Here is a 13,478-nt window from a genome sequence, read left to right on the forward strand (position 1 = left end):
TGGTGGAGCGCTGTATCGGCCTTTTAAAAGGCCGATTCAGATGCCTCCACCGCTCTGGTGGCGAGCTCATGTATTTGCCGGATATGGTTTCGAAAATTGTGGTCCTGTGTGGGATATTTCACAACATCGCCATAAGGAGTGGTGTCCCAATGCAGCCAGAGGATGCCTTACCTGAGGATGGCCCCCCCGAGGTTGGTCGGAGGTCAGTATGTGGGGGGGCCATACGCGATGATGTGGTGGCCAGATATTTTAGGTAATTATTGGCAACACAACAGTGTTTAGACACAATGTGGTAAGGATTGTTTGAGAACATCTAATTATTTTGTTTTTTTTTTCTCCATCTTCTGTTTGTTTTCATAATCTTTGGGACTCCAACGATGACTACTTCCTGCTACCCTAAAAAAACCTTCATGGGGACACTTTGGAAATATATTATGGAACCCATATTGCAACGCCACATTTGTGGAATCATGTTGGCATGGTCCTTCGTCAACCAGTTCTTGATTTTTTTTTTAAAAGGTTGTTGTATGTGTTGTATTTATGATTATCACTGTGTGTTTTGTTTGTGAGTGAACACTTTGTTATTTTAGTTATGTTGTGAATAAATGTTTTGAGAGTGTAATTTTGTACCTTTTTTTGCCCATTACAAGCAAGTGTAACCAGGTTCACACACGTTAAATTTGCCTAAGGGGTAAGCCTGTAATGACGCAAGTTGAGCTAAAATGTAAGATGTTTTCTGGGTCCAAACCAACACCCAAAGGAATACTGTACAATCAGTTGGCTTTGTAATATCGGCCTAAGCAGGTTGCCCCCCAAATAGGAACCTGTAAAATGTAGGAATATATAATTTGTACAACACCAAAAAAGGCCAATCAGATTGTTACTGTTAGGTGTTTCTTGTGCCTGTTTTCCTAAAAAATAGAACACACAATCTTTGTGACAATAATTGCAAATCCTTGCTGGAAGAGTCTACTTATGTCAGTGTAAACAATCTCTGATTTGGAAACAAGGAATGAGACAGAACGTTAAGTTTAAATTTTTAATTTATTTAACTTTTGTATAAAAAAATCCTAAAACTTGTTCCTAAGGAGGACCGACATATGGTCAAGGACCACCAGCAGCCCGATGACGTGGTCACGCATACGCCCCACACATCCGGCTAATTCAGCCATACGCCTCTGTTCCTCTGTGGGTTAGAAAAGTGTGGGGATTAATACATCAATAATGAAACCACATTAAAAAACAAGCCAAACCAAGCTACCCAAAAATGTCAATATTGTGGCCCAAAGCAGAATTACATCGAAAAATACCAAGCACCCCAAAATGGTCTACCCAAAAATTACAAGTCAAAAAATCAGATTCAGACAGGTGTGATATGTGTATGGTGAAATCAGCAGTAACAGGTAAAGACAAACCGAAAACTCCCAAAAATTCACCAAAACAACACAAAAAAAGGCACAGACACATGATTACATACAAACAGTTTTTGCAAAAAAAAAAACAAAAAAAAAACCATACCGTTCAAACTAACGGCCGCTCCAGAAGCCACTCCCTCGTCCTCCTCGGAGGTGCCTCCATTCCCCAACGAGGTTGGCGGGGTGATTTGGGATTCAGGGGAGGGGGTAGTTAGAAGAGGGGTGGTTGGAGGAGAGGGGGAATTGGGATGGAGGGGAAGGACCCCCGAAACATCCTCCACAGGGTCTGTACAGGCTGGGGAGGAGGGGGAAATAGGGGAATTTGGGGGTGTGGAGGTTTGGCTTGGGGTTGGGGAGAGTGGGCGAGAGCGCCGTCTTTGATGGCGATGACGCCGTAGTCTTTGCTGTGCCTCTAAAAGATGTGAAACAAATTGTGGTTAGTTTCAACCAAAACCGAGTTAAACACTAATTTATGACAACACAAAAATTTGAAAACATGGCCATGCAGATATGAGTACAATGAATAAATAGGACATACATGAAAACATGGCCATGCAGATATGAGTACAATGAATAAATAGGACATACATGAAAACATGCACACGCAGTTAGGGACACAAAGATAAACATGAAAACCACAGTCCCAAAAACTTACTTTCCGCGATCTGCATGCGAAAGCATGCCAGCAAGCGGGGCGTCCGCCGTTGCAGGTCCGACCACCTGCGCTCCAGCTGGCCGATCTGGCGGCGTGAGCCGAAGGAACGCAGGCGGCCACGTACCTCCGCATATGCGGAACGCTTCTCTCTATTTGTGATGGGTGGAGGCTGGCTGGTGATCCGCCTATCCATCACCTCGGTTAACACCAGCAGCTTGCGCCTGGTGAATGCCGAGGCTCTCATGATGGCAATGGTGTATTTGTTAAAAATCATTTTTAATAAAGACCCGAAAATAAATTTGATTGGCTAATGTATTTGGGTAATTAACAGGACCAATTCTATTGGTTAGTGTATGAGTCATGTGTTCGACAGGGCCAGAAATCTCTTGAGAGTTATGATAGGCTTGATGCAGTGACATGCGTAAGCAAATTTAAATAAAGAAATGAACCCAGGAAAATATGCGTGAGTAAAAACAAATAAAACAATTGTTTAATTGGCTCTAACATGTATTTTGACAAAGAAAAGCGAATGTTTAAGCCGTACGTATTCTGCGGGTAAACACAAACACGGACAAGATTAAAGTTTATTGCATTGTCAAAAAAAAACAAAAAAAACAATTAAGCTAATTGATATATTGATTGGCATGATACGATTGAGGGAGGTAGGCAGAAAAAAGGAGCAGGTAATCGGAATCTGACAGTCCCACTTCCGGTTTGTACTTGTGCGTGCGTTCCCTTCAAGCCACTTCGGGGATGTACTCTCGCTATTTGGCACGCTCGTTAGTTAGAGGAGGGGTCGGTAGAGTTTGGGGAGGATGTTTAGCTGCGTTCGAAAATAAGAGCGAGTGCTTGAATTTACATATTTTTTTACGTACGGCGAACGTACGAACGGCCACTTGCGTCCGGGTCCGAATGAGGGCCAAAGTCTGGGGGAGTGGGGGAGATATGATAAGGGCTGGGGGAGATGTGATAAGAGCTGGGGGAGAGGGTGCGATGTGATAAGGGCTGGGTGAGATGTGACAAGGGCTGGGGGAGTGGGGGAGATGTGACAATGGCTGGGGGAGTGGGGGGGTTGTGACAAGGGCTGGGGGAGTGGGGGAAATGTCACAAGATCTGGGGGAGTGGGGGATATGTGACAAGGGCTGGGGGAAAGGGGGAGATGTGACAAGGGCTGGGGGAGATGTGACAAGGGCTAGGGGAGTGGGGGAGATGTGATAAGGGCTAGGGGAGTGGGGAGATGTGATAAGGGCTAGGGGAGTGGGGAGATTTGACAAGGGCTGGGGAAGAGGGGGAGATGTGACAAGGGCTGGGGGAGAGTGGGAGATGTGGCAAGGGCTGGGGGAGAGGGGGAGATATGATAAAGGCTGGGGGAGAGGGGGAGATGTGACAAAGTCCGGGGGAGTAGAGGCGATGTGATAAGGGCTGGGGGAGATGTGACAAGAGCTGGGAAAGAGGGCAAGATGTGACAAGGGCTGGGGAAGAGGGCGAGATGTGACAAGGGCTGGGGAGAGGGGGAGATGTGATAATGGCTGGGGGAGATGTGACAAGGGCAGGGGGAGTGGGGGAGATGTGACAAGGGCTGGGGGAGTGGGGGAGATGTCACAAGGTCTGGAGGAGTGGGGGAGATGTGACAAGGGCTGGAGGAGTGGGGGAGATGTGACAAAGGCTGGGGGAGATGTGACAAGGGTTGGGGGAGAGGGGGAGATGTGACAAGTTCTGGGGGAGAGGGGGACATGTGATAAAGGCTGGGGGAGGGGGGAGTGGGTGAGATGTGACAAGGGCTGGGGGAAAGGGGGAGATGTGACAAGGGCTGGGGGAGTGGGGGAGATGTGACAAGGGCTAGGGGACTGGGGGAGATGTGACAAGGGCTAGGGGAGTGGGGAGATGTGACAAGGGCTGGGGGAGAGTGGGAGATGTGACAAGGGCTGGGGGAGAGGGGGAGATGTGATAAAGGCTGGGGGAGAGGGGGAGATGTGACAAAGTCCGGGGGAGTAGAGGCGATGTGATAAGGGCTGGGGGATATGTGACAAGGGCTGGGAAAGAGGGCAAGATGTGACAAGGGCTGGGAAAGAGGGCAAGATGTGACAAGGGCTGGGGAAGAGGGCGAGATGTGACAAGGGCTGGGGAGAGGGGGAGATGTGATAAGGGCTGGGGGAGATGTGACAAGGGCTGGGGGAGTGGGGGAGATGTGACAAGGGCTGGGGGAGTGGGGGAGATGTCACAAGGTCTGGGGGAGTGGGGGAGATGTGACAAGCGCTGGAGGAGTGGGGGAGATGTGACAAGGGCTGGGGGAGATGTGACAAGGGCTAGGGGAGTGGGGAAATGTGACAAGGGCTGGGGGAGATGTGATAAAGGCTGGGGGAAAGGGGGAGATGTGACAAAGTCTGGGGGAGATGTGATAAGGGCTGGGAGAGATGTGACAAGGGCTGGGGAAGAGGGCAAGATGTGACAAGGGCTGGGGAAGGGGGCGAGATGTGACAAGTTCTGGGGAAGAGGGGGACATGTGACAAAGGCTGGGGGAGTGGGTGAGATGTGACAAGGGTTGGGGAAAAGGGGGAGATGTGACAAGGGCTGGGGGAGTGGGGGAGATGTGACAAGGGCTAGGGGACTGGGGGAGATGTGACAAGGGCTAGGGGAGTGGGGAGATGTGACAAGGGCTGGGGGAGAGGGGGAGATGTGATAAAGGCTGGGGGAGAGGGGGAGATGTGACAAAGTCTGGGGGAGTGGGGGAGATATGATAAGGGCTGGGGGAGATGTGATAAGGGCTGGGGGAGAGGGTGAGATGTGATAAGGGCTGGGTGAGATGTGACAAGGGCTGGGGGAGTGGGGGAGATGTGACAATGGCTGGGGGAGTGGGGTGGTTGTGACAAGGGCAGGGGGAGTGGGGGAAATGTCACAAGGGCTGGGGAAGAGGGCGAGATGTGATAAGGGCTGGGGGAGATGTGACAAGGGTAGGGGGAGTGGGGGAGATGTGACAAGGGCTGGGGGAGTGGGGGAGATGTCACAAGGTCTGGGGGAGTGGGGGATATGTGACAAGGGTTGGTTGAAAGGGGGAGATGTGACAAGGGCTGGGGGAAAGGGGGAGATGTGACAAGGGCTGGGGGAGATGTGACAAGGGCTAGGGGAGTGGGGGAGATGTGATAAGGGCTAGGGGAGTGGGGAGATGTGACAAGGGCTGGGGAAGAGGGGGAGATGTGACATGGGCTGGGAAAGAGGGGAGATGTGACAAGGGCTGGGGGAGAGTGGGAGATGTGACAAGGGCTGGGGGAGATGTGATAAAGGCTGGGGGAGAGGGGGAGATGTGACAAAGTCCGGGGGAGTAGAGGAGATGTGATAAGGGCTGGGGGAGATGTGACAAGGGCTGGGAAAAAGGGCAATATGTGACAAGGGCTGGGGAAGAGGGCGAGATGTGATAAGGGCTGGGGGAGATGTGACAAGGGCAGGGGGAGTGGGGGAGATGTGACAAGGGCTGGGGGAGTGGGGGAGATGTGACAAGGGCTGGAGGAAAGGGGGAGATGTGATAAGGGCTGGGGGAGTGGTGGAGATGTGACATGGGCTAGGGGACTGAGGGAGATGTGACAAGTGCTAGGGGATTGGGGAGATGTGACACGGGCTGGGGGAGATGTGACAAGGGCTGGGGGAGAGGGGGAGATGTGACAAAGTCTGGGGGAGATGTGATAAGGGCTGGGGGAGATGTGACAAGGGCTGGGGAAGAGGGCAAGATGTGACAAGGGCTGGGGAAGAGGGTGAGATGTGACAGTGGCTGGGGGAGAGGGGGAGATATGATAAGGGTTGGGGGAGTGGGGGAGATGTGACAAGGGCTGGGGGAGTGGGAGAGATGTGACAAGGGCTGGGGGAGTGGGGGAGATATGACAAGGGCTGGGGGAGATGTGACAAAGGCTGGGGGAGAGGGGGAGATTTATCAAGGGTAGGGGGAGGGGGGAAGATGTGACAAGGGCTGGGGGAGAGGGAGATGTGAGAAGGGCTGGGGGAGATATGACACAGGGGATGGGAAAGAAGGGTGTATGTGACAGACACAGGGTCTGAGGAAGAGGGATGTGTGACAGACACAGGCAGAGCCATAACTAGACTTTTTGGTGCCCTTTGCCAGAGAGAGCATTGGCGCCCCCCCCCCAAAAAAAAGAAAAACATTTTTTTTAAATAGGGACATAAGATAGCGCACCTGAAAAAGGGCCATGGCCTCATGGGGAAAGGCCAGGGAAGAGATAAAGAGATAGGGGAGGCCAGGAGTTGATGGGGATTAAAGAAGAGGAAGCTACAAGTGATAATGATAATAAAAAGGAAAATTGACAGGCCCAAATAGCGCCCCCTGCCCTGCGGTGCCCTGTGCCATGGCACTGGTCACACTACCCTAGTTACGCCCTGGACACAGGGGCTGGGGAAGAGGGGTGTGTGACAGACACAGGGGCTGGGGAAGAGGGGTGTGTGACAGACACAGGGGCTGGGGAAGAGGGGTGTGTGACAGACACAGGGGCTGGGGAAGAGGGGGGGGTGACTGACACAGGGGCTGAGGAAGAGGGATGTGTGACAGTCATAGGGGCTGGGGAAGAAGGGGGGTGACTGACACAGGGGCTGGGGAAGAGGGAGGGTGACTGACAAAGGGGCTGAGAAAGAGGGGTGTGTGACAGACACAGGGGCTGGGGAAGAGGGGTGTGTGACAGACACAGGGGCTGGGAAAGAGGGGTGTGTGACAGACACAGGGGCTGGGAAAGAGGGGTGTGTGACAGACACAGGGGCTGGGGAAGAGGGGTGTGTGACAGACACAGGGGCTGTGAAAGAGGGGTGTGAGACAGACACAGGGGCTGGGAAAGAGGGGTGTGTGACAGACACAGGGGCTGGGGAAGAGGGGTGTGTGACAGACACAGGGGCTGTGAAAGAGGGGTGTGTGACAGACACAGGGGCTGGGGAAGAGGGGGGGTGACTGACACAGGGGCTGGGAAAGAGGGGGGGGTGTGACTGACACAGGGGCTGGGGAAGAGGGGGGGTGACTGACACAGGGGCTGGGGAAGAGGGGGGGTGTGACTGACACAGGGGCTGAGGAAGAGGGATGTGTGACAATCATAGGGGCTGGGAAAGAGGGGTGTGTGACAGACACAGGGGCTGGGAAAGAGGGGTGTGTGACAGACACAGGGGCTGGGAAAGAGGGGTGTGTGACAGACACAGGGGCTGGGAAAGAGGAGTGTGTGACAGACACAGGGGCTGGGAAAGAGGGGTGTGTGACAGACACAGGGGCTGGGAAAGAGGGGGGAGTGACTGACACAGGGGCTGGGAAAGAGGGGTGTGTGACAGACACAGGGGCTGGGAAAGAGGGGGGAGTGACTGACACACGGGCTGAGGAAGAGGGGTGTGCGACAGTCATAGGGGCTGGGGTGTGTGTGTGTGAGACGGGCTTGGATAAGTACTAGGAGAGGGCATAGGTGGCCCCAAAAACATAAGTGTACTGGGCCCCAAGATTTCTGTTGATGGCCCTGCTCAGGACAGGTATCCTAATTGCCAAATATTGATGCACTGTTCACATTCACTTTAGGCCTTATGCTGAGGTGAGCTTACACCAGTTTGCACAGTGTAAAATACAAGAGTTGGCACTGCGCACGGCCAGAAAATGGACGCACATATGTGACTCTGATGACTGCTTGTAACTGGAGAGGCGGGATGTGGGAAGGGAAGAGGGGAGTACAGTAAGGGCGTGCTTGTGTAATTACAGACAGATGCAGACCGGCACAGAGGCTGATTACAAATTAATCTCTGAAGCTGACAGGTGCCTCTTTTGTTCTGTGTGCATATATTATGCTATTGTTACGTTTTAACAATTTTTTTTTACATTTTGACATGAGAAGGAAAGTTGTACCTCCTGTATTACAGGTTTTTTCTTTTATAAAATGTGGTACCACTGCCGTGTTCTATAGCAGCAGCTGAGAGGTAAGATATATCTGTCTGTTATTACCCAGTTTTGTTCTATTAATATTTCCAATTGTAAAGCGCAACGGAATATGCTGCACTATATAAGAAACTGTTAATAAATAAATAAATAAAATAAGTAGTTACTGAGTGCAAGGGAACAGTGTGGTCCCCAGGTGCGTATCTATAATGGGTGCAGGGTGTGCGGGGCACACGGGCCCCTGGGCCCAGGGGGGCACCGCACACCCTGCGCCCATAGTATTACTTACCTCTCCGGAGTCCCACGTCGGCGCGGGGGTCCGGCGCTGTAAAAACGACTGGAAAATGGCCGCCGCTGCCATTTTCCAGGTGACCTGCACATTCTAGTGCCCAGAGCCTATAACTCCGGCTCTGGCCGCGCGCAGCTCAGTCCGCAGCCGGCCGTCGGACAGAGAGGAGGGGGCCCGTGTCGGAGACTGCACACGGGCCCCCTCCTCTCTAGAAATGCCACTGGTGGTCCCCCTTGACTCAGAAGACCCAGGTACACCATTATAGATATGCCCATGTGCATTATAGTAGTCATTCTCACAGCTCTTTGAAGACAATGGATACGTCTTAATAAAAGACAATGGATATTTCATAAGACTAGTAAAGAATAACAGTTATTGAATAGTGACAGTAATAAATAATAATGCATGCATGTATGTATGTTGCATGTCACTAATGAATAATAACAGTGATTGAATAATAACAATAAAGAATAATAAATGTATGTATGTTGTATAATGATAGTAATGAATAGTAACGTATGAATGTTGCATAATGCCAGTAATAAGGAACGATAAGCACACCCTCTGACATTACTGTCTGTCTCCTGTGTACTGTCACGCTGCTGGTAGTAATCACTGTATACAGACCCCACAGAGGAACAGTCTGACAGCACATGTCATTCATGCATCTGTGTCAATAACCCACGGTCACCACGCCCCCACTCTGCACGAGTCACAGGGAAACCCGCCCACCCTCTGTCAGTAGGCCCCGCCCCCGTACCGGATCCTCGTTCCGTCATTGGCCGCTCGGGATGTCAGCACAGGCTGGTTCACCTCAGGTCGCGCGCGCCGCCCAGTCCTGTCAGAACAGAACCCGGACGGGTGTCGGGCTAGGCAGGGGCTGCAGCTGCCGCCGCCGGTCCGGGAGTCAGGATGAAGGCAGTCCGTGATTGGGTGTGAGCCCTGTGTTCTCTCCCCCCCCCCTCCCCCGGTCCCCTCCTCCCCCCCCCCTTTCCAGTCACCTACCCGGACCAAAGATGGCGGGCGGCTCCATCACCGCCACACTGCCCACTCTCAACATGCCGGCGCGCACTCCCCGCCGGCTCCTGCCCGTAGTGATGCTGCTGCTGACTCTCCGCGGCTGCCCGGCCGACTCACCTCCCCCCAGTCCCGGAGAGGAGGAGGGCGCCGAGACCGTGATCATCGGGCTGCGGCTGGAGGACACGGACGACGTCTCGTTCATGAAAGCCGGGGCACTGCGGGTGAGCGAGCGGAGCCGGGTGGAGCTGCGTGTGTACGGGCAGAACATCGACAACGAGACCTGGTCCAAGATCGCCTTCACCGAGCACCCGCCGCCCTGGGTCGCCGGCAAGAGCCCGGAGCCCGACGACCAGGAGGACTTCTACCCGTGCGGGATCCGCACCTCGGACATCATCATCCTGCCCAGCATCCGCCTGAGCCGCCGCAGCTCGGGCACCGTGCAGATAGAGATGAAGCCCCTGCGGAAGACGGAGAAGAGCAAAGCGTACTACCTGTGCACCTCCGTCTCTAGCCCGCCGCCAAGCCCCGGTGGCCACCAGCCCTGGACCGAGACCACCTGGGTCTACCACGCCGGGGAGGACACCCGGGTGATCGTGGAGGAGGAGAAGAAGTTCCTGCTCCCCTTCTGGCTGCAGGTCATCTTTATCGCCCTCCTGCTTTGCCTCTCCGGCATGTTCAGCGGCCTCAACCTCGGCCTGATGGCTCTGGACCCCATGGAGCTGCGCATCGTGCAGAACTGCGGCACCGACAAGGAGAAGAACTACGCCAAGAGGATCGAGCCCGTCCGCCGCCAGGGCAACTACCTGCTCTGCTCGCTGCTGCTGGGCAACGTGCTGGTCAACACCACCCTGACCATCCTGCTGGACGACATCGCCGGCTCCGGGCTGGTGGCAGTGGTGGTCTCCACCATCGGCATCGTCATCTTCGGGGAGATCGTGCCCCAGGCCATCTGCTCCCGGCACGGCCTGGCCGTGGGGGCCAACACCATCTTCTTGACCAAGTTCTTCATGATGATGACCTTCCCGGCCTCCTACCCGGTCAGCAAGTTGCTGGACTGCGTTCTGGGTCAGGAGATAGGTACCGTCTACAACCGGGAGAAGCTGCTTGAGATGCTGAGGGTCACCGATCCCTACAATGACCTGGTCAAGGAGGAGCTCAACATCATCCAGGGGGCCCTGGAGCTCAGGACCAAGACGGTGGAGGACGTGATGACCCCGCTCAGGGACTGCTTCATGATGGCCGGGGATGCCACTCTGGACTTCAACACCATGTCCGAGATCATGGAGAGTGGCTACACCCGCATCCCGGTCTATGAGGGGGAGAGGTCCAACATCGTGGACCTACTCTTCGTCAAGGACCTTGCTTTTGTGGACCCTGATGACTGCACCCCGCTGAAGACAATCACCAAGTTCTACAACCACCCCCTGCACTTTGTCTTCAATGACACCAAGCTGGATGCCATGCTGGAAGAGTTCAAAAAAGGTGGGAGCTTTGCCATGGGGTGTTGGTGGGTAGGGAATGGCACTACAGGTGCAGAGGTAGAGAATGCTTGGCATCTCCTAGTATCTGTGGTAGAGAATGCAGAGCGTCTCCTAGTATCTGTGATACAGAATTACTTTTATTTTCTATGTTCTGTCAACTTCTAGTTTCTATTGTATAGAATGGCCAGCATCTCCTAGTGTCTGTGGTAGAGAATGCCCAGCATCTCCTAGTGTCTGTAGTAGAGTGTGCCCTGCATCTCCTAGGTTCTCTAGTACAGGAAGCTTGGCATCTACTAGGTACTGTGGTAGAGAATACCTGGCATCTTCTAGGTTCTGGGTTACAGAATGCCAAGCATCTTCTGATGTCTGTGGTACAGAGTGCCCTGCTTCTCCTAGTGTCTGTGGTACAGAGTGCCTGGCATCACCTGTGTCTTGTGATAAAGAGTGCCTAGCATTTCATAATTTCTATGCTGATTAACAACACTACTTCATTTAGCTAGTCCAGGCTTAAGCAATAGGTGGCATACCAGCCTCTGTGCAACTACAAGTCCCAGCTTGTCTTCACAGATGCCTTTCTGGTCATGTCTAACAGGTTGAATATCATAGCTTGCCTGCTTTTCTTGGTGACATGGTAAAGTGTTGGTCCTGAACCACAATAAAGGTTGATAACCATGCACTGATAGACCTTGCACATCTGTGCAGTGACCCAAATCATTGCAATCACATTTAATAAGCAATGAGAGGTTGTATGTATCATGCGTATTTTAGTGTCTGCTTGGTACTAGGTGTGTGTGTCAATTTCTTAAATTACCTTATCATGGTAGTATTTGTTTAAGAGCTAGAAACAGCTGCAGTGTAGCATCTATAGACTGTCCCTTTGATATGCAATATTGTATGTTTGTTCATCTAACTTGACTCAGTAACTGTACAGGAACTCTTAGCGCTGTCCAGCACGTTTGTAGAGTAAGATCTTTCCTATAATCATAGTTCACACGTGTCTCATCTTTATGTATTTTCTTAACACCTTGCCTGCTAATAGCCAGTTTTTATTCATTGGGTATGGTATTGTGGCTCTGGTTATTGCAATAGTGTCACTTGTTGCATTTCTGCTATTTGACCTGAAGCAACCCTCTTCCTCCATTGTTAGCATAACACAGGTATGCTCTTCTTAAATTGTTTTAACCAGTGGGTCACAACCTCTAAAACATAACGTGAGTCTATTAGATATGTTCAAATTCATTTTTTTTTTTTTTAATAAATGTAATTTGTTTAATGTACTTACGTTTATAACCATTTTAATTCTAGTATAGGAATGTTCTATTTGTCAAGCTTTGCTCATTAAATACATGTGTACAATGATTGGTTTTGGTTACAAAGAATTCTTTGAACCGTTGTCAACTGATCGCTATTAGTGTCTTGAGTGGCTTTAAATTAGTTTGTGGGAATGAATCCTTTCTACTGCAAAAACCAATGTGCTCTGTACTAACCTAGAAACAAATGTAATTAAAATAGGCATTTCATTGTGGTATAGGGAATGTAACTGCATCAGTGTTTGCCTCTATAAGATACATAAGTTATGGCTGCCAGATTTTTGCAGTTAAAAGTAACTGATTATAAATATGTTGCAAAGAGAGATTTAAACAGATTACATTATTATTATTAAATACATTGACATCTAGTGTCACAATATTTACAGTTTGGGCAATGTGGTATAAACAGATCTGTAGAACCAAAAAAAATAAAAAAAGTGTGTATAATATATATATATATATATATATATATATATATATATATATATATATATATATATATATATATTAATCTCTATCTCTAAGCACAACTTCCTTGCCAACTCAGGAGTCTATATACTAAGAATAAGCAGTGTTAGGAGACAGAGTGAAAAGTGATAAGGTACCAGCCAATCTGCTCCTAACTGTCATTTTTCAAAAACAGCCCGTGAGATGGCAGTTAGGAGCTGATTGGCTGGTACGTTATCACTTTTTACTCTGTCTCCTAACACTGCTTAGTAAATAGACCCCTTAATCTGTTATGTGGTGCCTAACACCTAGTAGGATACGTAAAGATTTATTATGTACAACTTTGCAATATTAATCACTTACTCATTGCATACAAGTCCTACTATATTTTATTTCAACTTTATTCTTTTGTTTTGCCCATATTTATTTATTCTGTTTTACAAAACATATATTACAGTAACACAACATATAGTAGCTGCAATCTGATTTGATATATATGAGTGCACACAATGGAATGCAACAATGTGCATAGAGACTTATCCTTCATTATCCTAGAGTGACTGTGGGTGATGGGCTTGAAAACAAACAAATTTTGTGGTGAGGTGTCATGAGTTAGTCGTATTCTATACTGAAATACTAGTACACAGCTCACCCACAGGATGATGAGCGGCAGCTTGGCGCAAGAACATCTCGTATCTTGTGCAACCGAGTTGTTGGAATTTATGGATTGTTAAAAGGGCACCTCTATATGTGGTTGTTGTAACAGATGTAGCATGCTTATTGGGATGTAGCGAAGCTGTGTCATTGTAATACATTCTTAATATGGCAAGCTGCTTGTTCTTCCTGGTCGATCACTGAGTGGATCTGTGGTCAGTCTGCACAGATCTGGTTGGTTTAAGCTTGGGTCAAAGGACCGAATCACAGGAACTTCATGGATTGTCATTTACAATATACACATATAG

General features: G+C 50.4%; 1 protein-coding gene and 1 long non-coding RNA gene across 5 annotated transcripts in view; one reads left to right on the top strand and one right to left on the bottom strand.

Annotated features, from left to right (window-relative positions):
- Window positions 1-1,111: 1,111 nt before the first annotated feature.
- On the bottom strand, window positions 1,112-9,159 carry LOC148504644 (uncharacterized). Of its 2 annotated transcripts, none has more exons than XR_015869917.1 (3): window positions 9,019-9,159; window positions 1,519-1,827; window positions 1,112-1,186 (listed from the first exon to the last, which is right to left on the bottom strand). It is a non-coding gene; the product is annotated as an uncharacterized LOC148504644 (long non-coding RNA). The 2 variants fall into 2 exon arrangements; XR_015869918.1 differs by lacking the exon at window positions 9,019-9,159 and adding an exon at window positions 8,820-8,892.
- Window positions 9,053-13,478, top strand: part of CNNM2 (cyclin and CBS domain divalent metal cation transport mediator 2) — a 143,983-nt gene continuing 139,557 nt past the window's right edge. For all 3 annotated transcript variants that reach the window (XM_088448713.1, XM_088448714.1, XM_088448715.1), the window contains exon 1: window positions 9,053-10,760. In XM_088448713.1, coding sequence (XP_088304839.1) covers window positions 9,275-10,760 — 1,486 coding nt within the window. In that variant the 5' untranslated portion in view covers window positions 9,053-9,274. The remainder of the gene's footprint in view (window positions 10,761-13,478) is intronic.

The sequence above is a fragment of the Taudactylus pleione genome, unplaced genomic scaffold (assembly GCF_031769625.1).
Source record: "Taudactylus pleione unplaced genomic scaffold, aTauple2 ptg000464l, whole genome shotgun sequence".
NCBI classification, from domain to species: domain Eukaryota; kingdom Metazoa; phylum Chordata; class Amphibia; order Anura; family Myobatrachidae; genus Taudactylus; species Taudactylus pleione.